Here is a 22500-nt window from a genome sequence, read left to right as displayed (position 1 = left end):
GGCATCAGTCGGCAGGGCCCCCCCACGGCCCCCCCAGCCCTCCCCCCCCCCCCCCCCGAACCCCAGCACCTGAAATCCTCCAGCTGCCGGGCGATCTCAGGCTCCTGGAAGGCCTGGATCTCCTGCAGGTACCGGCGCTGCACCTCGTCCGACAGCAGCTCGGGGCGCGTCCGGTCTGGTGGGGAGGGGGCCTCGGTAGTGGTGCCCCCTCCCCACCCTTGACCCCTTGGGGACCCCCAGGAGCCCTCAGAGCCCTACCTGATCCCCCAGGAGCCCTTACAGCCCCTGCCCTGGATCCCTCAGACCCCCCAGGAGCCCTTAGAGCTCCCCCTAGGAGCCCCTAGAGCCCCCCTAGGAGCCCTCTGAGCCCTCCTTACCACCCAGGAGCCCTTGGAGCTCCCCCCGACACCCCAGGATCCCTCAGAGGCCCCCCAGGATCCCCTCGATCCCTTCGATCCCACGGTGTGTCCCCCGGGCGCTGCCGGCCCCCCTAGCCCCCCCTCGAGCTCACCCCAGGCCGGGGCTTCCCAAGCGGCTTCCGGCCTCAGCCGCAGCTGGGTGCGGCGGGTGGCGGGTGGAGGAAGGGCCGCCTGGGTGGCGGGTGCCAAGGGTGGGGGCACCAGGACCCCCCCAAAAAAAGGGGAGGGGGGGTTGGGGAGCAGGAGGGTGAGCTGTGGGCCACCCCCTACCTTCATCCCTGGGTTTCACTCACCCAGTTCGAACTGCACTTGGTGGGGGACCGGCACCCGCAGCAGCTGTAAGGGGGTGGGGTGAGGATGAGGATGGGGAGGAGTGAGGATGGGGTGGGGGGCGATGAAGCCTCTCTGGGGGGGTCTGGGGGGTGGGCACTCACCCCCGCTTTATCCAGGAACATGTGGCAGAACTCCAGGAATTGCTTCTTGCCCTCCTTGGGGTTCATCCTGCGCAGCATGTCCACATGCAGGTAGCACAGCTGGGGAAGGGGGACACACAGACATGGGTGTGTGTGTGTGTGTGAAGTCAGGGTGACTCCCCCCACCCCCCCAACCCTCCCCAACCCCCCCCCCCAGCCCCCCAACACCCTACCCCAAGTATTTTACCTCAGCTCCAGCCCCTGCCAGCGGGGAGGGGGGAACAGAGACAAGAGGTTACTCGCGGGGAGGCTGGGTCCAGCCGCTCGCCCATGGGTGCCCCCCTCCTGCTGTGACACACCCCCCCCCCGGGCTGCTGTGGCCTCCCCCAGCCGCTGTGGTTGCCCCCAGCCTCAATTACCACAGGGCAGGAGTCGAACTGGAGCACGACATGCTGCAGGAAGGCCATGAGATACGCCGGGTGCTGCCTTACCAGCTCCAGGCTCTGGAACAGGCTGTTCTGGTCATCGGGGTTCTAAAAGGGAGGGTGGGAATAAAAAGGGGGGGGGGGTTCAGGCTGTGGGGACCCCCCCCCCCAGCGTGAAGGGGGTGCCTGGTGCCACCCCCTGGCTCACCAGCTCGATGTCATTCTCAAAGTCCTCGTCCTCGGCACCAATGATGGCCACGCCACCACGAGCACCCACCGCTGGGCTCTGGGGAGAGATGGGGTGCTGAGGTGGGGGGGCTTTGGGGGTGCCCCCCCTCCCCCGAGAACAGCTTTGGGGGGGGGGAGTCCGGGTGCATGGGGGGGCAACACTCACCCCATTAAATGCTTCCTCTGGCTCCATGCTGCCCGCGGGGTGCGGGGGGGCCTGTCCTGTGGGGAGAGGGGGTATCACGGGGCAGGAGGGTCCACTTGAGGTGGAGTTGGGGGGACCCCCACAGCAGGTGGGGGGTTTGGGGGAGGGGCATGGATGGAGGTGCTTTCCCCGCCCCCAGCACCGTAGCCTGGGGGGGGGGGGCCGGGGGGGGCGGTGCAGGCTGTCAAAGGGGCTCTATGCAGCACAAAGAGCCCCATTGACAGCCCGGCGGAGGGGGGTGGGGGGGGAGAGGGGCCACAGCGACTCCCCCCACCCCCTACTTACACGCACCGTGCACCCCCCCTGCTCTGGGGGCAGCCCCAGGGTGTGTGTGTGTGGGGGGGGGCGTTTTGGGGGTGACCCAGCGCCCCCACCCTCTTACCTGTTTCAGAGCTGGCAAAACAATCCGGGGGGGGGGTGGGGGGCAGGAAATGTGGCAACCCCCCCCTAAAGAGGGGGGTGGCGGCGGGGTGGGGGGCCGGGATTTTTGGGGTGCCCCCCCCGCGGCCCCAGGGCGGAAAGGCGTCTCCCCCGGGCTGTAACACAAAGCCGCGGCCCCCGGATTATTTACAGAGCGGAGCGAGGGCTTCCTGCAGGAAGTGCGGCACGGCACGGCCCCCCCCACGGCCCCCCCTGCCCCACGGGGCTGTGGGGTGGACACCCCCCCCCCCCCCAAAACGGCACGATTGCCCCACGGTGGGGTCCTGGGGTGTCTCCTGCCCCATGGACTGTGTGTGATGCACCGCACCCATGGCCCTCACCTCTGCCCCACAGCCCCCCTGTGCCCCTCACCTCTGCCCCACAGCCCCCGCATGCCCCTCACCTCTGCCCTACAGCCCCCCCGTGGCCCCCTGCCTCTGGCCCAGAGCCCCTCGCCTCTGCCCCACAGCCCCCCTTGTGCCCCTCACCATTGCCCCATTGCCCCACAGCCCCCCACTTCTGCCCCACCCCACCCCCCATGCCCCTCACCTCTGCCCTACAGCGCCCCCGTGGCCCCCCGCCTCTGGCCCAGAGCCCCTCACCTCTGCCCCACAGACCCCCACCACGCTGCCCTGTCCCGGCTGGCCACTGCCCAGCCGGGGCGGGGGTGTGTGCTGGCAGTGGGGGGCTGCGAGTGCCCCCGTTTTGGGGAAGGGGGGGCTGGGGAGCAGCGCAGGGAAGGCCCGAAGATGTGGGGCGGGGGGGGGGGGCCGGGGGGGGGCCCGGCAGGGCCAAGACCAGCGGGGCGGGCGGCAGCCCTCCCCCCCCGGGGACCCCCCCCCCGGCCCCCTGCATGCCGGGCAGGGATGGCGGCCCGGCCCGCCCCCCCCCGCCCCGGACCCCCCCGGGACCCCCCCGGGCGCTCACCGGGCCGTGCCGGGCGGGTCGGGCCGTGCCGGGGCAGCAGGAACCGCCCCCGCCCCTTCCCGGCGCGCCCCGCGCCGCCCGCCGGCACCGCCCCGCCCGCACCCGGAACCGGACCGACCCCCAGAGCCGGCCTGGGACCCCCGGGAACCGGCCCAGGATCCCCAGCCTGAGACCCCCGCCCAAGACCCCCCCGGAACCAGCCTGGGACCCCCGGGAACCGGCCCGGGACCCCCGGTCTGAGACCCCCGCCCAGGACCCCCTCAGAACCAGCCTGGGACCCCCAGTCTGAAGCCCCCGGAACTAGCCTGGGACCCCCACGAACTGGCCCACGATCCCCAGCCTGAGACCCCCGCCCAAGACCCCCCTGGAACCAGCCTGGGACCCCTGGAACCCTCAGAGCTGGGCCCTGAGCCCCTCGGCCTGAGCCCCCTGAGAGCCAGAGCCCCTCAGACCCTGCCCCGAGACTCCCAGCACCTGAGACCCCCAGGACCCCAGTGTGAGATCCTCAGACCCCAGGCCTGAGGCCCCTGGGAACCTGGCCCTGAGACCCCCCTAAGGAGCCGGGCCCTGAGACCCCTGGGAGCCCCAGGAGCTGAGGCCTGAGACCCCCAGGACCCCTGAGACCCCCAGGACCTGAGACCCTCAAACCCCAGGACATCTGAGACCCCAGCACCCCTAGGACCCCCAAGACCGCAGGACCTGAGACCCCAGGACCCCTGGGACCCCCAAGATCCCAAGACCTGAGACCCTCAAACCCCAGGACCCCTGAGACCCCCAGAACCCCAGTGTGAGATCCCCAGGCCTAAGGCCCCTGGGAACCTGGCCCTGAGACCCCCAGCCTGAGACCCCCCTAAGGAGCCAGGCCCTGAGACCCCTGGGAGCCCCAGGAGCTGGGGCCTGAGACCCCCAGGACCCCTCAGACCCCCAGGACCTGAGACCCTCAAACCCCAGATTTCAGGACCCCCGAGACCCCAGGACCCCCAAGACCCCAGGACCCCTGAGACCCCAGGACCCCCATGCCCCTGGACCTTCAGACCCCTGTCACTCCAGGACTCCAAACCCCTGACTCCCCCCCCCGCCCTGCCGCAGCCCCCCGCCCCCTGGGGTGTGCTGTGGGGCGATGCTGGGGCGGGCCAGAGGCCCCCACCCCAGCTCCCCAGGGGGGCGGGCACAGGGCATTGGGGCGCATCTCCTGTGGCAGGGCCCAGCGCGGACGGCGGCATGGTGGGCTCTCCCCCAAAACGGGGCACCCCCCTCCCCCTCCTCCTCTGCCTCTTCCCAGGTAGGGGTCTGTGGGGAGGGGGGGGGGCACAGGGGACGGGGGGGCTTAGGCTACGGGTGCGTGGTTTCAGGGGTCCTGCGGGTCGCCCCAAATCGCAGCTCTTAACAGGGGGGAGCCGCACCGGCCCCCTGCAGTAGTGGTGACCCCCAAATGGTGGCCAGCCTGATGGGGGGTCAGCATGGTGGCCCAAAATGCAGCAGACCCCCACACCCCCCCCAAAAAAAACACCTCCTCGTTTGCCCCCCCGGAACAGCCTGTCTGGTGTCCCTGGTGCTTCCTGTCAACAGCACCCAGCGGAGGAACCGAAACCCCCGGCGCTGGGGGTACTGGGGTGGGGTCCCATGGGACCCTCGCCCCCACGGGGGGTCCCAGGGTGCTGAAGTGACCCCCCCCTTTGGCTGCCACCCACAGGGTACTTCTGCTGGCCGTCCACCCCGCCGTGCCCAGGGGACAAATGCCTGGTGCCACCGACACCAGCCCCCTCCCGGCTGACCCCTGACCGCCTGACCGTGACAGTGGAGAGCAACAGCAGCGCTGCGACCGCCTGCCCCCCCAGCGTGGTGACGGTGGAGGGGGTCCCCACCTCCCACATGGCCACCGTGGGGGACCACCTCAGCCTGGAGTGCCACTTCCATGCCCCCCCGGGGGCGCAGGTGGCCTGGTACCAGGTGTGCTCCCACCGCAACTGTAGCTTCCCCCGGACCCTGGTGGACCCCAGCCCAGGCAGGCGGCGGCTGCGGATCGAGGAAGGCCACGGGACCCTCACCTTCCTCCACCTCACCCACAACGACAGCGGCCTCTACTACTGCCAGGTGGAGGCCGGAGGAAACACCGGGCAATCCTGCGGCACCTTCGTATGGGTGCGCGGTGAGTGCTGGGGGGGCGTGGTGAAGGGGGGGATGCGGAGAGGCTGGGGCTGCTGACCCCCTTTTCCCCACCGCAGACCCCGTGGCTGTGCCCTTCCTCAACATCAAGGAGTCCACCAAGAACCAGATCATCACGGCCGAGGGGGTCCTGCTGCTGCTCTGCGCTGTGGGCCCTGGCCTCCTACTGCTTTTTAGGGTGAGGGGGCATGCAGGGGGGCTGTGGGGGGGGCTAGGGGGGGCTAGGGACTCCCCACCCTCCCTAACACTACCCCTGCTGCAGAAGCGGTGGGCCAACGAGCGGCTGCTGCAGATGAAGAAGAGTGCCTACGAGGAGGAGAACCTCTATGAGGTGAGTGGGGGACCCCCATCTCGCTGGGGAAGGGGGGGCTGGGGAGGGGGCAGGCACCCCGCAGCCTGACACTGCCACCACGACCCCCACCCCCGTCATCCCCCTCCCCAGGGATTGAACCTGGACGATTGTTCCATGTACGAGGACATCTCGCGGGGCCTGCAGCCCACCTACCAGGACGTGGGCAGCCTGCATGGCGACACCCAGCTGGAGAAGCCCTGAGGGGGAGGGCGTCCCGCCGGACCCTCACCCCCTCTGCATGTGGGTGCCCCCCCCCGAAGTCATGGCTTTGCTTCATTAGCACAAGAGTCCCTCTGCACAACCTGCCTCCTGGGGGGCAAGGCCCTCCCACCCTAATAAAAATAATTAACTGCCTGACTATGACTATGCAATGGGGGGGGCTGTGCGATTGGGAGGGGGCTATGCCATGGAGGGCTAGGTGATGGGGGGGGCTGTGCAATGGGGGGCTAGGTGATGGGGAGGGGGCTGTGCCATGGGGAGGGGGCTATGCTCTGCACCCAGGGAAGCCCCCCCCCCCCCCATGCTTCCGTCCTCCCCCCAGCAGGGACATTGATAAAACACGTTGGGCGGATGAACGGCATGGGTTGGGGGGGGGATCAGCTGCCTGTGCTTCCTGCCCGCTGCAGGCAGCAGCACAGCTAGGGGGGTCCTGCTGCAGCGGGGGGTGTGTGTCAGTGGGGTGTCTTTGTTGGGGGTGTGTGTGTCAGTGTGTCCCCCTTCACCTGGCTCCCACTGTGGTAGGTGGGGGGCAGCTGGGGGGGGTCTTTGGGGAGGGGGGTGTCAGTGTGTCCCCCTACACCTGGCTCCCGCTGTGGTGGGGAGTCCTTACTTTGGCTCGGCTGGGGGGTGGGTGCTGCAGGGCAGTGGGGGGCAGCTGGGGGGGCTGCGGTGCCGTGGCTTCACTGGGTGGGCTTGGTCCTGGGGGTCCCATTGGGGTGAGAGACCCTCGGTCCTGGGGCTCTGGATCCCCTCAGCACCAAGGCTCCCTGCGGCCCGGATCCCCTCGGTTCTGAGGATCCCTGTGGCCCAGATCCCTTCAGTTCTGAGGCTCTGGATCCCCTCAGCTCTGAGGCTCCCCTCCGCCCAGATCCCCTCAGCACTGAGGCTCCCCTCTGCCCAGATCCCTTCAGTTCTGAGGCTCTGGATCCCCTCAGCTCTGAGGCTCCCCGCAGCCCAGATCCCCTCAGCACTGAGGTTCCCCGCAGCCCAGATCCCCTCAGCACTGAGGTTCCCCGCAGCCTGGATCCCCTCAGCACTGAGGCTCTGGATCTCTTCAGCGCTGAGGCTCCCTGTGGCCTGGATCCCCTCAGCACTGAGGCTCCCTGCGGCCCGGATCCCCTCAGTTCTGAGGATCCTCTCCGCCCGGATCCCCTCAGCACTGAGGCTCCCTGCGGCCTGGATCCCCTCAGCACTGAGGCTCCCCTCCGCCCGGATCCCCTCAGCTCTGAGGCTCCCTGCAGCCCGGATCCCCTCAGTTCTGAGGCTCTGGATCCCCTCAGCTCTGAGGCTCCCTGCGGCCCGGATCCCCGATTACCTCACAGGCCGCAGCTCCTCTCCCGCTGCGCGAGCCCTTCCCGCCACCGCGCGCCTCGGCCAATCAGCGCCGGGCTCCTCGAGACCGGGAACCAATCCTCGAGCAGGGCGGGAAAAAGCCCCGCCCCCCCCTCCCGCCCCCCCCTCCCCCGCAACGGCCTTTCCAATGGCCGAGGCGCGAAGCGCGGTCCCGCCCCTCGGCACGCGAAGGGGTGGGGTCTGCGCGACCGGTAGTGAGCGGTGTTCGGAGGTGGGTTGGGGGCGCGGGGGGGTCCGGGGTGTCCTAGGGGGCTAATGGGGGGGTCTGAGGGGAGAAATGGGGGTCCGGGGGGGAGTCTGAGGTGGGAAAAGAGCGTCCTGGGGTGGAAATTGGGTCCTGAGGGGGAAGTGGGGGGGTCCGAGGGGGTATCTGAGGGGGAAATAGGGGTGTCATGTATTAAATGGGGGTCTGAGAGGGAGATGGGGGTCCGGGGGGGGTCTGAGGCGGGAAAAGAGCGTCCTGGGGTGGAAGTTGGGTCCTGAGGGGGGCTGAGGAGGAAATGGGGGGGTCCGAGGGCGTATCTGAGGGGGAAATGGGGGGGTCCGAGGGGGTATCTGAGGGGGAAATGGGGGGGTCCGAGGGGGTATCTGAGGGGGAAATCGGGGTCTTATGTATTAAATGGGGGTCTGAGAGGGAAATGGGGGTCCGGGGGGGGGGGTCTGAGGTGGGAAAAAGGCGTCCTGGGGGCAAATGGGGGTTCTGAGGGCGTTCTGAAGGGGAAATGGGGGTCCTGAGGGGGGATCTGAGGGGGAAAAGGGGTTGGGGGGGGGTGAGGGGGCGATGGGGGCCCCGGAGGGAGGCCTGGGGATATCAGGAGGGGAATGGGGGGGTCCTGGAAGGGAAGTGAAGGGCTCTCAGGGAAAATGGGGTCCCTGGAGCGGGGCTTGGGTATATTGGGGGGAGAATGGGGGGGGCTGAGGGGGAGATGGGGTCCCAGGGGGGCATGTCCAATTTCCTGGGTGTCCCACAACCTCCACCCTCAGCTTTGCCCCTCATTTTGCCCAAGAAGTCCCTTTTTTTGTGGCATTTTCCCAGGGAGCAGCTGGAGCCATGAACCCCCACAGCAGCAGAGGGAATGTGGTCAGGGATGGGGGGGGCCCCCACCCACGGGGGGCCCTTCACCCCACCACCAACCCCCCCCGTCTCAAGCGCCGGAAGACCAAACGGGAACGCGATGCGGCCAAATTTGGCAGGAAAATCCCCCCACCAGGTGGGGGGCAACGGGGGGCCAAGCTGCCCTTCCTGTGGCGGGGGAGGCACCCCCCCGCCAGCCCCCTCCTGCTCCCCAAAACTGTCGTCATCACCCAGAGCCGCCTGTGCCAGCACCGGGGCTTGTTCAACCATGAGGTGAAATCAGTTGATGTTGAGCGGTTGCTGAGCCCTCAGCAGGATGTGGCCCCCGCCAGCAAAACCCCACAGCTGGGAGACCCTTCCCCAGCGCCTGAGGGAGACCCCCCTCCTGCAGAAACACCGCTGAGACCCCCCGAGGCACCCCAGAAGAAGGAGGGGCAGCACGCCCGGGAGCTGGCCAGCCGGATTTGTGCCATCCTGGCACGTGTCCCAGTTTTTCTGGGGTGCGATTTGGCGGGCGAGCGGCGCCGGGCCATCATAGCCACACTGCTCCAGCAGCACCAAACCCTCCCTGACCTCTCCTTCCTCCTTGCCCACCGGAATCACGGGGCTGACACCGCAGCCCAAGGTACGCCACACCCCATGGCGGGGCTGGGAGGGTGGCAGTTGCCAGCCCCCTTCCCAAATCTCAGCCCTATCACCCCTCTTGCAGGTCAGTGGAGCCCCCGGACCCCTGAGCAGGAACTGAGCACGGAGCGGGGTGATTTTAGGGAGCAGGGATGCAGGTGGGACACAACACCCCCCTACGCCAGCCCCCTTGGCCCCCTGCAAGCCATCAGGAATGAGGTACGTATCCCAAAATCCTCCTTTTCGCCCCAAAATGGGGACACATGCCCTTCACTGGCCACAACCCCGCGCTTTTCCCTGGCAGACCCTGACCTACCCCACCAGGCCAGCCACCCCCAGCCCCATTTTTGGAAGCGATGCAAAGAAGAAGGAGGTGAGTCAGAAAGTGGGGTGCCAACCCCGGGGGGGAGGGGGGGGCTTGGGGACCCCTGGGGGGTTTTATTTACCCACTGCCTCCCACCAGACACCCTTCTCCTGGACCTCGGGAGGAGAGGACAGCCAGTGTCCTGACAGCCCGGCCGTGCTCTTCCAGCCCCGGGGGGAGCTGCCACCGTCCTGGGGAGCCCCCTGTCAGCGTGGGGGACCCCAGCCCCACGGTGGGCTGCTCCCCTCCAGCTCCCCCCCTGCCTACACCTGTGGAGGTCCCTCCATTGGGCAGTCCCGCACCCCCCCACCGCCCCCCCCGGATGTTTTCGAGGGGGACGCTGGCGAGGGGTGCAGCTGGAGCCACGAGCCAGCTTTCAGCCCAGTAGCGCTGGGGCATCGCCGGCCACCTAGTCACTCTGTTACGGCACCGTTTGCACCCCAAAATCTGTACTGCGGGGACAGCCTGCGCCCCCGCCCCCCCGATTCCTGGAATCCAGAGGGTTTATGCTGCTGGAAGTTAGCCTTCGCACCGAGCCAGTCACATGCGAAACACGGAGCACTGCGTTGCCGCCACCACCACCCACTCCAGTTTGACCCACTACGGCGTGACCTCCGCCACTTCGTGCGACCACCGGGACACCCAAGCCCCGGCTCCTGCTGCTGGCAGCCCCCACCGGAGCGCGCCCCCTGCCCTGAAACCCACCGGCGGTGGAACTGGGAGGACTGGTGGAATGCGCCAGAGCTGGGGTGTCGGCAGGGCCTGGGGGAGCAGGGCTGGCTGTGGCACATGCCGCTCTCCTGCTTCCCTGCCTCGGAGGTGCTGGGGTGGGACGCCCCCCTCCCGCCCAGCCCCAAGGCCTGGGGCTGCCCTTACGTGGGGCTGCGCTGAGGGGGGGTCCCCCAAGCTTTTTTTTTCTGGGGGGGTGGGTGGGTGGGCGCCCCCTTTCCCAGGGCGGCCCGGGGCTCAATAAAAGATGTTTTTCCCAACCGTGGTGTCACTGCTGGTCTGTCCTGGCGCCCCCAGACCCCCCCTGGACCTCCCTGGTATGCTTGGCCCCACAGTCAGGGTGTGCCTGTGCCCAGGAAGGGAAACGCGGCTGGCAGTTTGGGGTGAGAAGAGCCATTTCCAGGGCATTTTGCAGAGCTGGGATGGGAACTGGCGTTTTTGGGGCCAGAAAAGCCCTGAAATTGGGGTGAAAAAAGCCTTTTCCAGGACATTTCCTGGTACTGGATTGGGAACCGGTGGTTTTGGGGCGAGAAAAGCCTTTTCCAGGGCGTATTGCGGTGCTGGGATGGGAACTGGTGTTTTGGGGGCAAAAAAAGCCCTGAAATTGGGGCAAAAGAAGCCTTTGCTGGGACATTTCCTGGTACTGGATTGGGAACTGGTGTTTTTGGGGCAAGAAAAGCCCTGAAAATGGGGCAAAAAAAGCCTTTTCCAGGACATTTCCTGGTACTGGATTGGGAACGGTTGGTTTTGGGGTGAGAAACGCCTTTTCCAGGGCATTTTGCAGTGCTGGGATGGGAACTGGTGTTTTTGGGGTGAGAAAAGCCTTTTCCAGGTGGGTTTTTTTGGGGGAGAGGCACTGCCAAAGCCGTTTGTGCCCCGGGCACCGCGCCGGCATTGGGGAGTGGGGGTCTCCCACCCACCCCGAGCGTGAACCCCTCCTAGATGAGCTGCCTTCCCTCCCCCACTCCTTCCTTCCCCTCCTCCTCCTCCTGCCCCGGCGCACGCAGGGCAGCCTTGAGCTTGGCCCAGAAGAGCCGCTGCGCCTGGGGCTCGGGCGGCCAGCGCAGGTAGGTGCGCTTGAGCAGCACGCGGCGCATGCGGTGGTAGGCAGAGAGCTCAGCATCGGGAATGGCTTCCAGGAAAACGAGGACCAGGACGTCCCTGAGCTCGTCGAAGAGGCGGTAGCTGGCCAGCTGGATCTCCATGGAGCACCACTCGCTGCGCAGGTAGCTGCGGCTCACCACACACACCGTCTTGCGGCTGTTGTAGATGCTGTCGACGATGTTGTCGATGATGGCCCTGCCTGGGCTGAAGTCGCGGTGGTGCAGGCAGAGCCGCAAGGAATCGCGCTCCAGCTCCGGCACCAGCTCCCCCAGCACCCACCCCTCGTCGGCCGAGTTGTAGGAGACGAAGGTGTCATAGGCGTAACGCCGCTCCTCCCGCTGCCAGCGCCCGTTGGCCCAGGCCCGCAGCAGGTAGAAGTGGTACCGCAGGCGCCAGTAGGCACGGTGGTGCAGCAGCGGCAGCACCAGCAGCAGCAGCACGGCCGGGGTGGTGGCGGCAAAGAGGTAAAGCCCCACATCGAGGAAGCAGACGCGGGTGTCGAAGCTGTGCAGGTAGGTGGGTGGCCCCTCACCGGTGCTGGCACCGCCGCAGCTGTAGTTGTAGAGGTAGACCACCTGCACCTGGCTGTGGTTCAACCACCCCGGCAACCAGGCGTTGGTGCAGGAGCAGCTCAGCGGGCACTTGCGCAGATCCAGGTAGCGCAGGGCAGGCAGCATCTCATCCAGCCACCGGTCCAGCGTGCTGAGCTCGTTCTTGGCCAACTTCAGCTGCTCCAGCCGGCTAAGGTTCCCCAAAACATGGGGGCCCAGGCTGCGCAGACCCACGTTCTCCAAATCCAGGCTGCGCAGGCGGCTCAGGTTCTTGAAGATGCCAGCGGGGCAGGTTGCCCATGCCGCCGCCGCTGTCGGCCAGTGTCAGGAACTGCAGCTGGGCCAGGTCATCGAAGGCGTCGGCGGGGATGGCCAGCAGCCCATTCTGCCCCAGGAAGAGGGAACGGAGGGCGGTCAAACCCTGGAAGAAGTGGTGCGGGATGATGCGCAAGCCGTAGGGCTGCTGTGCCTGCAACTTGAGGTCATAGAGGCGGTGGAGGTGCCGGAAAGGCGGGCGCTGGCTGCGGGCGCCGACTGATGTACCGCAAGGCGTTGGCACGTAGATCCAGCACCCCCAGCGACGCCTGCATGGGGCGGAACACCTCGGCGCTCACCTCCTGCAAGCGGTTACGGTCCAGGTAGAGGCGCCGCAGGTCCCCCAGCTCCCTCAGCGCGGCGGCCGCCAGGTGCCGCAGGTTGTTGCCCCCCAGGTCCAACGTCTGCAGGCTGGCCAGCCCGGTGAAGGCCCCGGGGAAGAGGACGGAGATGCGGTTGTTGCGCAGGTTGAGGGTGAGCAGGCGGCCCAGGTCAGAGAAGGAGCCGGTGTAGAGGTCGGTCAGCAGGTTGTTGTCCAGCCGCAGCTCCCGCAACTCCCGCAGCCCCCCCAGTGCCCGCTGGTCCAGCCGTGCCAGCCCGTTGACGTCAAGGCGCAGCAGACGCAGGTGCGGCATGTGGGCGAAAGCCTCCGGCCCTACCACCAGGATGCGGTTGAAGCGCAGCGAGACGTTGTGCAGCCGATGAAGGGCTGGCGTTTGCTGGCAGGAGGGCAGCCAACGCAGCAGGTTGTGCTCCACCACCAGCTCCCCCAGTTCCCCCAGTTGCTCCTGTCGCAGCAGCCGCCCCATGCAGCCCAGCTGCCGCAGCCGGTTGCCCGACAGATCCAACGTGGCCACGGGTGGGCAGGTGGCCAGCGCCCCGTCCTGCAGCGCCTGCATGCCGTTGTGTCGCAGCCGCAAGTACTGCAGCGGGGTCCCTTCAAGCGCCGGCACACCTCCTCCAACATCCCGGGCTCCAACCGCAATCCCGAGAAGTCCAAACTCCGCGGCTGCAGGTCGGGCACCTCCAGGAGCTGCAGGACATCCAGCGGGTTGCCTGCCAGCTGCAGGCGGCTGAGGTTGCACAGGCGGAGCTGGGCAAGGGGCGCCACGTCCGAGATGTTGTTGTAGGAGAGGTCGAGCACCCGCAGGGTGGGCAGCAGCCCAGGGGTCCCGCCAGCCAGTGCCGCCAGCGAGTTGTTGCAGAGGCGCAGGGCGAGCAGTGAGGGCGGCAGTGGGGGCTCGGCCCCAGCGCTGACACCTTGTTGCCGCACAAGTCCAGTAGCTGCAGGCGAGGAAGGTGCTGGATGGCCACCGCCACCGGCCCCAGGGCAACCAGGCGGCCACCCCGCAGTGACAGGCGGGAGAGGTTGGCTAGCGGCAGCAGAGCGCCGCTGGCCACGCTGGCCAGCGGGTTGTGGTCCAGCCGTAGCCACGAGAGGTTGCCCAGCCCGGTGAAGGCGCCCTCAGTCAAGGCATCCAAGCGGTTGTGGGAGAGGTCGAGGGCACCCAGTGCCCCCAGCCCGGCAAACGCCCCCGGGGCCATGGTGGCCAGGCGGTTGTGGGCCAGGTCGAGGGTCTGCAGGAGGGGCAGGCGGGCGAAGGCGGCGGAGGGCAGGTGGTGGAGGGCATTGTGCGAGAGGTTGAGGGCGCTGGTGGCCGCCGGGAGGTCGGCCAATGCATCGGTCACCGACTGCAGGAAGCGCTGGATGCAGCGGAAGAGCCCGGGGTCCAAGGGCGACTGGATGCAGTTGCGGAAGCCATAGGCTGAGCTTCCCGGCACCCCCAGCAGCAGCGGCAGCAGCAACAGCAGCGACGGCAACGGCCACGGTACCTGCAGCGATGGCAGTGGCCGCAGTGCTGGCAGTGCTCGGCAGGCAGCAGCACTGGCAGTGCTGGCAGAGGGAGCAGTGATGGCAGCGGCAGTGCTGGCAGTGCTGGCGGCAGCGGCAGTGATGGCAGTGGCAGCAGTGGCGGCAGCCGACGCAGCAACACGGCGGTGGGATGCATCCTGCCCCGTGCCCAGGGGCAGACCCCAACCTGGGTCCACCCGGAGAGGAGGGGGTTGGGGCTGCTGGGGGGGGCCAGCGAGGTCCCCGCGCAGGCCGGGGGGGTTGTGGACCCGCTCCTTTCCCTCTGCGGGGTCCCACCCTGCTGCCCACACGCCACCTCCCTCTTTTTTAGGTGGTTTGGCCTTTTTGGGGCAGAAAAGGGAAGTTCAGGGATCGATTCGTGTCACCGCTGCCCCCCCCCCCGCCCCGCTGACATGGGCAGGGGGTGGCCCCTCGCGTGCCGGGCATGGGGGTCCCAGGGTTGGCGATGACACAAGGCCACGCAGAGGGGTCCCCCTCCCCCTGCACCAGCGGCTGCGGACCCCCTGAGGACTGGGATGGCCCTCCGAAACCAGTGCCCCCCTGCTCCCCGTGACCTCACCCGTGTCACCACGTGCTGTTCCTGCTTCCCCTTCCCCCGCCCCCCACCCCCACCCCCACCTGGTTTTGGTTCTCTATGTGGGGGGGGAGGCTGGGGGGGCACTGGGGGTACTGGGACAGGGGACACTTGGAGGGGGGTATACTAGGATGGTCCATGCTCTTGTACTAGGGTGAGGTGCTGGGCTTGGACTGGGAGGAAGAGGTCTGGGAGGCTTGGTAGGGTGTGCACCGGGGTTATACTGGGTGGCACTGGGTTATACTGGGAAGAGGGCTCTGTGCTGCACAGGGCTGCCCAGGTTATGCTGGGTTATACTGGGAAGGTGGCACTGGGCTGCTCAGGTTATACTGGGATATACTGCTTTATAGTGGGGAGGGCTCTGTGCTACCCAGGGCTGCCTGCGGTTATACTGCGCTGTACTGGGTTATACTGGGAGGAGTTTGTTGCATTGCCAGAGCACCTGGTGGTGTACAGGGATGCGTGGGGAAATACTGAGCTATACTGGGTCATACTGGGAGGGGGCGCTGTGCTGCACAGGGCTGCCCAGGTTATACTGGGCTATACTAGGTTATACTGGGAGGACACAGGCTCCCCCGGGCTGTGTCGCTGCCGGTACCGGGGGGGGGCGGGCCCTGAACGCGCGCGGGGGGGCGGGGCGTGGTCGGGGGCGTGGTCGGGGGGCGTGGTCGGGGCCGTGGCCGCGCCCGGGAGCGCGCACGGGCCGCGGGCGATGGGCTGCGGCGGCGGCGGTGGGGCGGGGGGGGGGGAGGTGTGGGAGGGCGGGGGGGGGGGGCGCGGCCCTGGGGGGGGTCCCGGGGGGCCCCGGCTCTGCTGCTGCCGCTGCCTGCTGCTGCTGCTGCTGCTGCTGCTGCCGCGGGCGGCGGCGCCAAGTACGTGCGGGGGCCGCATCAGCACCAAGGAGGTGAGCGGAGCCCCCCCCGGCACGCGCAGGGACCCCCCGTGCACCGGGACCCCCCCTCTTTGTGCACCGGACCCCTCCCAGGAGTGCATCGTCCCCCTTCCCCGTTATGCACCGCGATCCCCTTTTGCAATGGGACTCCCCCGGGATGCAGCGAGGCCCCCCCAGGATGCACCGACGCCCCGTTTTGCACGGAGACACCCCCCCCCCCCCCCCGGGATGCACCGGGACCCCTCCTCCAGTGATGCACCGGGACCCACCCCCAGTGATGCACCGGCCCCCCCCTTTGGCACCGGGACCGTCCCCCCCGGGATGCACCGGGACCCCCTTTTGCACGGAGACACCCCCCCAGGATGCACCGGGACTCTATTTTGCACCGGGACCCCCCCCCCCCCGGCATGAACCGCCCCCCCCCCCCCCTTGCCGCGAGACCTGCCCCCCCCCGTTTCTCTTGGAGGGGCCATGGAAGGCTGCGGGTCCGGGGGGGACGAATCGGGGGGTCCGCCACTCCTCGCTCCCCCCCCCCGGGGCCGCTCGGCTGTTGCCGTGGAAACCCGGCGCAGGGGCCGCTGCCATGACAACGGCAGGGATGCAGGGGGGTCCCTGGGATGCGGGTGCACCCCCAACACCCCACGTGTGTGTCCCCCCCGGACCCGTGTCCCGTGGGGGGGCGGGGGCCTGCTCCCAGCCTTGCCGTGTCACCATGGTTGGATGGGGGGGTGGGCCGAGGGGGGGCTCTGGATTCCGGGGGGGGGCGGGTAATGGGGAGGTTGGAGGTCCCTGAAGGGGGTCCCTGGGGGTCTGTGGGGGTCCCTGGGGAGGTTGGGAGTCCCTGATGGGGGGCCTTGGCGGGCTGCGGAGGGGGGTCTGGGGGTTTTGGGGGTCCTTGGGGAGGACTTGTGGGTCCTTCAGGGGGGTTGGGGGGTCCCTGGGGGGGCTGGGGGGGGTGGGCTATGGGGGGGCTTGGGGGACCCCTGGGGAGGCTGAAGTTCTTTCTAGGGGTTCGGGTGTCCCTGGGGGGCTGTGGGGGTCCCTGGGGGGTTTGGGGGTCCCTGAGGGTCTGTGGGGGTCCCTGGGGGGTAGAGGGGGCTCCTGCATGTCTGGATCCCCATGCAGCGGGAGGATGGGGTGTGGGGGTAGCAGAGCGAGGACCCCCCCTGACCCCCCATTGCCCCCTCCCCCAGGGACTGGGTGTTCCTGACCCGCTTCTGCTTCCTCTCTGACTACGGGCGCCTTGATTTCCACTTCCGATACCCCGAGGTGAGGGGGAGGTCGTGCCACCGGGGTGCCCCCCACCCCCTCGTGCTGCTGACACCCTCCCCCCCCCCGCGGTGACCACCCCCCACCACAGGCCAAGTGCTGCGAGAACATCCTGCTCTACTTTGATGACCCATCCCAATGGCCGGCGGTCTACAAGAAGGCCACAAGGTTGGGGGGGGGCTTCGGGGTCTGCGGGTTTATTGGGGTCTGGGGGGGTGATTTGGGTCTGGGGGTGTAGGGGGGTGGCTGCAGGCATTGGGTTGTATTGGGGTCTGGGCGGGGCTGGGGGTCTGGGGGGTTTTATTGGGGTCTGGGGGTGTTATTTGGGTCTGGGGTGTGGGAGGGCTGTAGGCTTTGGGGGGATATTGGAGGCTGGGGGGCTTGTTTGGGTTGGGGGGTAATTTGGGTCTGGGGGTGTAGGGAGGCTTCTGGTATTGGGGGTGTATTTGGGTCTGGGGGGTCTATAATGGGGTCTGGGGGGTCTATAATGGTGTCTGGGGGCCTATGAGGGTCTGGGGGGCCTGTAATGGGGTCTGGGGGGGGCTGTGAGCATCTGAGGGGGCTGGGAGGGCTATAATGGGGCCTGGGGGGGGCTATAATGGGGTCTGGGGGGGGGTTAATGGAGTCTGGGGGGCCTGTAATGCCATCTGGGGGGCTACAGGCATCTGAGGGGGCTACAATGGGGCTGGAGGGGGAGTTATGGGGGCCTGGGGGGGCTATAATGGGGCCGGGGAGGCTATGGGGGTCTGGGGGCTATGCCCCCACAGGGGCGCCTGTGTGTATGTGTGGGGGAGGGTCCTCACCCCCCATCTCTCCCCCCTCCCCCCCAGGGACTGCCTGGCCAAGGAGTCTGTGATCCGCCCAGAGAACAACCAGGTCATCAACCTGACCACCCAGTACGCCTGGTCGGGCTGCCAGGTGGGGGGGGGGGGGTCGTGGTGGGGGGGTCCTGGGGGTGTGGGGGGGTCGTGGGCTGACGGCCCCCCCCCCCCAGGTGCTGCTGGAGGACTCAGTGCGGTATTTGAGCTGCGCCAGCGGTCGCAGCTTTCGCTCCGTCCGAGAGCGCTGGTGGTACGTGGCCCTCAGCAAGTGTGGGGTGAGTACCCCTCCCCGGGACCCTCTCCTCCGGACCCCTGCCCCCCCCCCCCCCCGCCCCCCGGGACCCCCCCCCTGACAAAGGGCCCTCCCAGGGGGATGGGCTGGAGCTGGAGTACGAGATGGTGCTGACCAACGGGAAATCCTTCTGGACCAGGCACTTCTCGCGGATGAGTTTGGTAAGGGGGGGGGCAGGGGGGGATGTGGGGGTAGGGGGCAATGGAGGGGATGGGGGAATGGGGGGGGCGGGGGGGATGGGGGTGTAATGGAATGGGGAGTCAAGGGGGGCGGGGGGTGGGGGGTGTAACGGGAATGGGGGAATGGGGGACAAGGGCAGGGCAGGGGTTGGGGGGCAGGGGGCGGCAAGGGGGATGGGGGGCAGTGGGGGGCGAGGGGGCAAGGGTGGGGTGGGGGAGTGTAATGGGAGGGAATGGGGGGGTGCAGGGGGGGGGCTGTAGTTTGGGGCAGGGGGCCGAAGACTCACCCCCACCCCCCCAGGCATCCTGGAGACGGACATCACTTTCCTCCTCATCTTCATCCTCATCTTTCTCATCTCCTGCTACTTCGGCTGTGAGTTGGGGTGGGGGGGAGTCTGGGGGGGGGGGATGTTGGTGAGGGTCACAGTGCTGACCTCCCCCGCCCCCCCAGACCTGCTGAAGGGCGGCAGCTGCTGCACACCACCTACAAGATGTTCATGGCAGCTGCTGGCGTGGAGGGTGAGGGGGGGGCTGGGGGGGCTGGGGGGGGAGGGGGAGGTCTGTGAAGGGTTTGGGGGGTCCTTGGGGGCTGTGGGAGTCCCTGGGGGAACTGTGGGGGTCCCTGGGAGAGTCCTGGGGGTCTGGGAGGGGCTGGGGGGGGAGGTCTTTGAAGGGTTGGGGGTCCTTGGGGGCTGTGGGGGGTCCCTGGGGGAGCTGTGGGGGTCCCTGGGAGGGTCCCTGGGGGTCTGGGAGGGGGCTGGGGGGGAGGGGGAGGTCTTTGAGGGTTTGGGGGTCCTTGGGGGGCTGTGGGAGTCTCTGGGGGAGCTGTGGGGATCCCTGGGGAGTCCCTGGGGGGTCTGGGAGAGGCTGGTCCGTGGGGGGTTTGGGGGGTCCTTGGGGGGCTGTGGGGGTCCCTGGGGGGGTTGGGGGGTTGCTGGGGGGGCTGTGGGGGTTGTTGGGGGGCTGTGGGGGTGTCCAGGAGGAGCTGGAGGGGTCTCTGGGGAGTTTTGGGGTTCCTGGTGGTCTGTGGGGGTCCCTGGGGGTGGTGGAGGTCTGTGGGGGCCCCTGGGGGGTCTGTGGGGGCCTCTGGGGGGGTTGGGGGTCCCTGGGGGGGTTGCAGGGTGTCTGTGGGGGGTCCCTGCCCTCACCCTTCCCCCCAGTGCTGAGCCTGCTGCTGTGCTGCGTGTACTGGGGGCAGTACGCTGCGACGGCGTCGGCAGCGGCGGCCTCAAGGTCCTGGGTGCGTCCTCGTGCGTGGGCGTGCAACACGGGGAGGGGGGGGCGTGGGTGCTTGTGCATAGGTGTGCGCCATGAGGTGGGGGTCTTCATGTGTGGGTGTGACACAGGGTGGGGGTCATTGCGTGCGGGTCGTGCAACACAGTGGGGGTGCAAGTCCTCGTGTGTGGCTGCGCAACGGGGGGTGGGGGGTGGGGTGCTCGTGCAACACACGTGGGGTGCACAGATCCTTGTGCAAGGGCGTGTGACGTGGGTGTGGCTCCTCCTACGTGGGCGTGCGATGTGGGGGGTGCGTGGCTCCTCGTGCAGACACGGGGGGTTCACGGGTCCCTCACGCGTGGGCGTGTGACACAGGGGGGGTGCGCGGCTCTTCGTGCGCGGGTGTGCGACACGCGCTGGTGCGAGGCCTCCTCTCCCGCAGCCAAGCTGCTGTTCTCGGTCAGCTTCCTCATCTTCCTCCTCATGCTCATCCTGCTGGGCAAGGGCTTCACCGTCACCAGGTGCTGGGGGGGGCGTGGGGGGGGCCGGGGGGCACGGGGTGGGGCTGGGAGGGGCTATGGGGGGGCCATGGGGCACGGGGGGGGTTGGGGGCAGCCGTGGGGCACAGGGGGGCAGCTGTAGAGGACACGATCAGCTTTGGGGTGTCTATAGGGCCAGGGGGCAGCTGTAGGGTACAGGGGCAGCTGTGGGGTGGGTCAAGGGGCTACTCCCCCGGGCCCCCCCCAGGCCCCCAATGCCCCCCCCCCCCCCCCAGGGGGCCGCATCAGCCACGCGGGGCTCGGTCCGGCTCTCGGTCTACATGACGCTCTACAGCATCGCCCACGTGCTGCTGCTCACCTACGAGGCCGAGGTGAGACCCTCCCAACCCCCCCCGCAGGACCCCTGGGATACCCCCCCCCCCCAAGACCCCCTTGCGACCCCTCCCAGCCCTGTGACCCCCCCACCTACAAGACAGAGGTGAGACCCCCCCCGACACCCCACCTCCCGGGCCAGGTGCTGTGACCCAGGGTGACCCTGTGTGACCCAGGATGAGCCGGGGGTGCCCTCGTGTGACCAAGGTGACCCAGGATGACCCGGTGTGACCTGGGGGGGGGGATGGGGCAGTTCTTTGACCCGGGCCAGGTGCTGTGACCCGGTATGACCCGGTGTGACCTGGTATGACCCGAGGTGACCCGGTGTGACCTGGGGGGATGCGGCAGTTCTTTGACCCCCGGCCAGGTGCTGTGACCCGGTGTGACCCGGGATGACCCAAGGTGACCCGGTATGACCTGTGGGGGCGGATGGGGCAGTTCTTTGACCCAGGCCAGGTGCTGTGACCCAGGATGACCCGAGGTGACCCAGTGTGACCTGGGGGGGGGGGATGGGGCAGTTCTTTGACCCAGGCCAGGTGCTGTGACCCAGGATGACCCGAGGTGACCCAGTGTGACCTGGGGGGGGGAATGGGGCAGTTCTTTGACCCGGGCCAGGTGCTGTGACCCGGGATGACCCAAGGTGACCCGGTGTGACCTGGGGGGGGGAATGGGGGCAGTTCTTTGACCCGGGGCCAGGTGCTGTACACCTACGAGTCCCCGGCGGGGCCTACGGGCTGGTGGCGCTCCAGGCTCTCGCCTTCCTCTGGTTCGGCGCTGCCGTCCTGCTCACGCTCAAGCAGGTGCCCGAGAAGCGGCACTTCTACCTGCCCTTCCTCGCCGCCTACACGCTCTGGTGAGCGCACGGGGATGGGGCGTGTGCGGGGACAGGGTGTACGTGAGGATGGGGTTGCACGAGGGCAAGATTTGCACGAGGACGGGGGTGTGCAGACGGGTGGGGAGTGCACGAGGACGGTGTTTGCATGGGGCTCCCACAGCGTGGGGCAGGCGCATGCAGGGCTGGGCCAGGCACATCAAGCCTGTCACATGCCTGACACCTGGCATGTCACACCCAGCACACATGACATGTTTACACCTGGCACATGCCACCTCATGCCTGGCACACAGCTGGCATGTCATGTCACGCCTGACACATGCCTGGCACAGGTGACATCACACCTGTCTCCTGCGTGTGTCTGCAGGTTCTTCGCGGTGCCGCTGACGGCGCTGATCGCCAACTTTGGGATCCCCAAGTGGGCGCGGAGAAGATCGTCAACGGGATCCAGCTGGGGATCCACCTCTATGCTCATGCCGTCTTCCTGGTGCGGGGAGACACACCCCCTCCTCAGGGCCCCCCTGCCCCTCCAGCTCCCCCTCACCCCCTGCCCCCCCCCAGGTGATGACGCGACCCTCGGCGCCAACAAGAACTTCCCATACCACGTGCGGACATCGCAGATTGGCTCGGCTGAGGGGGGGGGGCCCACCAAGGGACCCCCCCGCGGGGGGGACCCCTCCCCCCACGGCTATGGCAATGTCACCTTCATCAGCGACTCAGTCCCCAACTTCACTGAGCTCTTCTCCATCCCCCCCCCGGGTGTGTCGCCACGTGTAAGTGTGTGTGTGGGACCCCTAGTGGGAGGTTGGGGAGGGTGGGGAGACACCCCCCCCCCCCAAAAAAAAAGGTAATGGTGGTGGGTGGGAGGGGAGAGGGACCCTCACCCTACTGGCCCGCCCCCCCCGAAACTGTGGGCGCCCCAGAAATGAGAGGGTGCCCCCATGGGTCCCCGAGAAATGCCCCCCCCCCCAACCCTCTGTGCCCCCTCCAGGGTGCAGAAGCAGGTGGAGGAGACACCGGTGGCGGAGTGGGGGACCCCCCCCCCAGGCGTGTGGTGACCACGGTGGGTGGGGGGGCCCGGCCCCCTCAAAAGAGCAGCGGGGGCGGCGGGGGCGGACGGGCCAGGCCCCCCCGCCGCAGCTGCCGCCCCCACCCACCCCCAGCGGCTACCCCGAGTACTTCAGCATGCACACGGGGGGTGGACAGCACCTGTAGCCCCTCACCCCCGCTTGGGGACCCCACCAGGACCTCCATGGCCTGCCCACGGGGACCCCAAATCCGGCCCTATGGGGGTCCCCAAATCTGCCCCTCTGGGGACCCCCAGTATTCTTCCATGGGGACCCCAAACCCTGCCCCACAGGGACCCCGAGTCTGGCCTCACAGAGACCACAAATCCTGCTCCAGGGAGACCCCAAATCCTGCCCACAGGAACCCCAAACCGAGGCCCAGGGGCCCCCAAGTGTTACCCCACAGGGACCCCCAAATCCTGCCCCACAGAGACCCCGAACCCAGGCCCAGGGGACCCCAAATCTGGCCCTATGGGGACCCCATACCCTGCTCAGGGGGACCCTGAATCCTGCCCCGCAGAGACCCCAAATCTGCCCCTCTGGGGACCCCCTGCAGGCCCGGCCCGGCCTCCCCCACCCCAGGGCGCAGCGGCCCCCCCCGCCCCTCCTCCCTTTCTGGACACAAGGATTTTGCCAAAATAAACCGATTTCTCGTGTTTCCACGCGCAGCCGCGTCACGGGGGAGGGTGGGGAGGGGGTGGACGGCATCCCCCGGAGGCTCCCGG

The 22500-nt window shown here is 68.3% G+C and overlaps 5 protein-coding genes across 6 annotated transcripts; 3 read left to right on the top strand and 2 right to left on the bottom strand.

Moving 5' to 3' along the window:
- Positions 1-38: 38 nt before the first annotated feature.
- Positions 39-3138, bottom strand: LOC308057654 (rho guanine nucleotide exchange factor 1-like; the record flags this gene model as incomplete). Its single annotated transcript, XM_080411713.1, has 8 exons — positions 3038-3138; positions 2073-2226; positions 1652-1707; positions 1466-1543; positions 1252-1365; positions 854-952; positions 713-755; positions 39-175 (listed from the first exon to the last, which is right to left on the bottom strand). Coding segments are annotated over exons 3-8 (498 nt in total), but the record flags the coding sequence as incomplete, so codon positions are not given.
- Positions 3139-4166: 1028 nt separating this feature from the next.
- Positions 4167-5909, top strand: CD79A (CD79a molecule). The gene is made up of 5 exons (XM_080411717.1): positions 4167-4319; positions 4731-5186; positions 5263-5381; positions 5466-5534; positions 5646-5909. Exons 1-5 carry the CDS (start codon positions 4259-4261, stop codon positions 5754-5756), a joined length of 816 nt encoding a protein of 271 aa, XP_080267843.1. The 5' UTR covers positions 4167-4258; the 3' UTR covers positions 5757-5909.
- Positions 5910-6272: 363 nt separating this feature from the next.
- On the top strand, positions 6273-10855 carry PRR19 (proline rich 19). Of its 2 annotated transcripts, XM_080411715.1 has the most exons (6): positions 6273-6490; positions 7097-7338; positions 8164-8827; positions 8912-9045; positions 9131-9199; positions 9290-10855. In XM_080411715.1, exons 2-6 carry the CDS (start codon positions 7255-7257, stop codon positions 10079-10081), a joined length of 1743 nt encoding a protein of 580 aa, XP_080267841.1. In that variant the 5' UTR covers positions 6273-6490; positions 7097-7254; the 3' UTR covers positions 10082-10855. The 2 variants fall into 2 exon arrangements, with proteins under 2 accessions (XP_080267841.1, XP_080267840.1); XM_080411714.1 differs by lacking the exon at positions 6273-6490 and having other exon boundaries at positions 7085-7338.
- On the bottom strand, positions 10855-14106 carry LOC308057653 (uncharacterized protein; the record flags this gene model as incomplete). Its single annotated transcript, XM_080411712.1, is given in 5 exon segments — positions 10855-11862; positions 11864-12094; positions 12096-12817; positions 12820-13131; positions 13134-14106. Coding segments are annotated over 5 exon segments (3243 nt in total), but the record flags the coding sequence as incomplete, so codon positions are not given.
- Positions 14107-15048: 942 nt separating this feature from the next.
- Positions 15049-22433, top strand: TMEM145 (transmembrane protein 145; the record flags this gene model as incomplete). Its single annotated transcript, XM_080411711.1, is given in 22 exon segments — positions 15049-15241; positions 16424-16497; positions 16589-16665; positions 17328-17415; positions 17492-17593; positions 17688-17754; positions 17757-17771; positions 18091-18182; positions 18260-18308; positions 18950-18991; positions 18994-19029; positions 19447-19539; positions 19780-19799; positions 19801-19875; positions 20554-20565; positions 20567-20602; positions 20605-20729; positions 21076-21131; positions 21134-21195; positions 21270-21285; positions 21288-21487; positions 21707-22433. Coding segments are annotated over 22 exon segments (1590 nt in total). The 3' UTR covers positions 21767-22433.
- Between the last annotated feature and the right edge of the window lie 67 nt (positions 22434-22500).

This window comes from Falco punctatus (genome assembly GCF_963210335.1).
Source record: "Falco punctatus genome assembly, contig: scaffold_267, whole genome shotgun sequence".
NCBI lineage: Eukaryota > Metazoa > Chordata > Aves > Falconiformes > Falconidae > Falco > Falco punctatus.
This window is presented reverse-complemented; position numbering and strand designations above follow the sequence as displayed.

Excerpts from the sequence above, each read along its gene's own strand:
- CD79A (XM_080411717.1), top strand. The coding sequence starts at position 4,259 with ATGGTGGGCTCTCCCCCAAAACGGGGCACCCCCCTCCCCCTCCTCCTC. Across the intron at positions 4,320-4,730 it reads CCTCCTCTGCCTCTTCCCAG|GGTACTTCTGCTGGCCGTCC; the intron begins GTAGGGGTCTGT and ends TGCCACCCACAG. Across the intron at positions 5,382-5,465 it reads GCCTCCTACTGCTTTTTAGG|AAGCGGTGGGCCAACGAGCG; the intron begins GTGAGGGGGCAT and ends CCCCTGCTGCAG.
- PRR19 (XM_080411715.1), top strand. The coding sequence starts at position 7,255 with ATGGCCGAGGCGCGAAGCGCGGTCCCGCCCCTCGGCACGCGAAGGGGT. Across the intron at positions 8,828-8,911 it reads GGCTGACACCGCAGCCCAAG|GTCAGTGGAGCCCCCGGACC; the intron begins GTACGCCACACC and ends CCCCTCTTGCAG. Across the intron at positions 9,046-9,130 it reads TGCAAGCCATCAGGAATGAG|ACCCTGACCTACCCCACCAG; the intron begins GTACGTATCCCA and ends TTTCCCTGGCAG.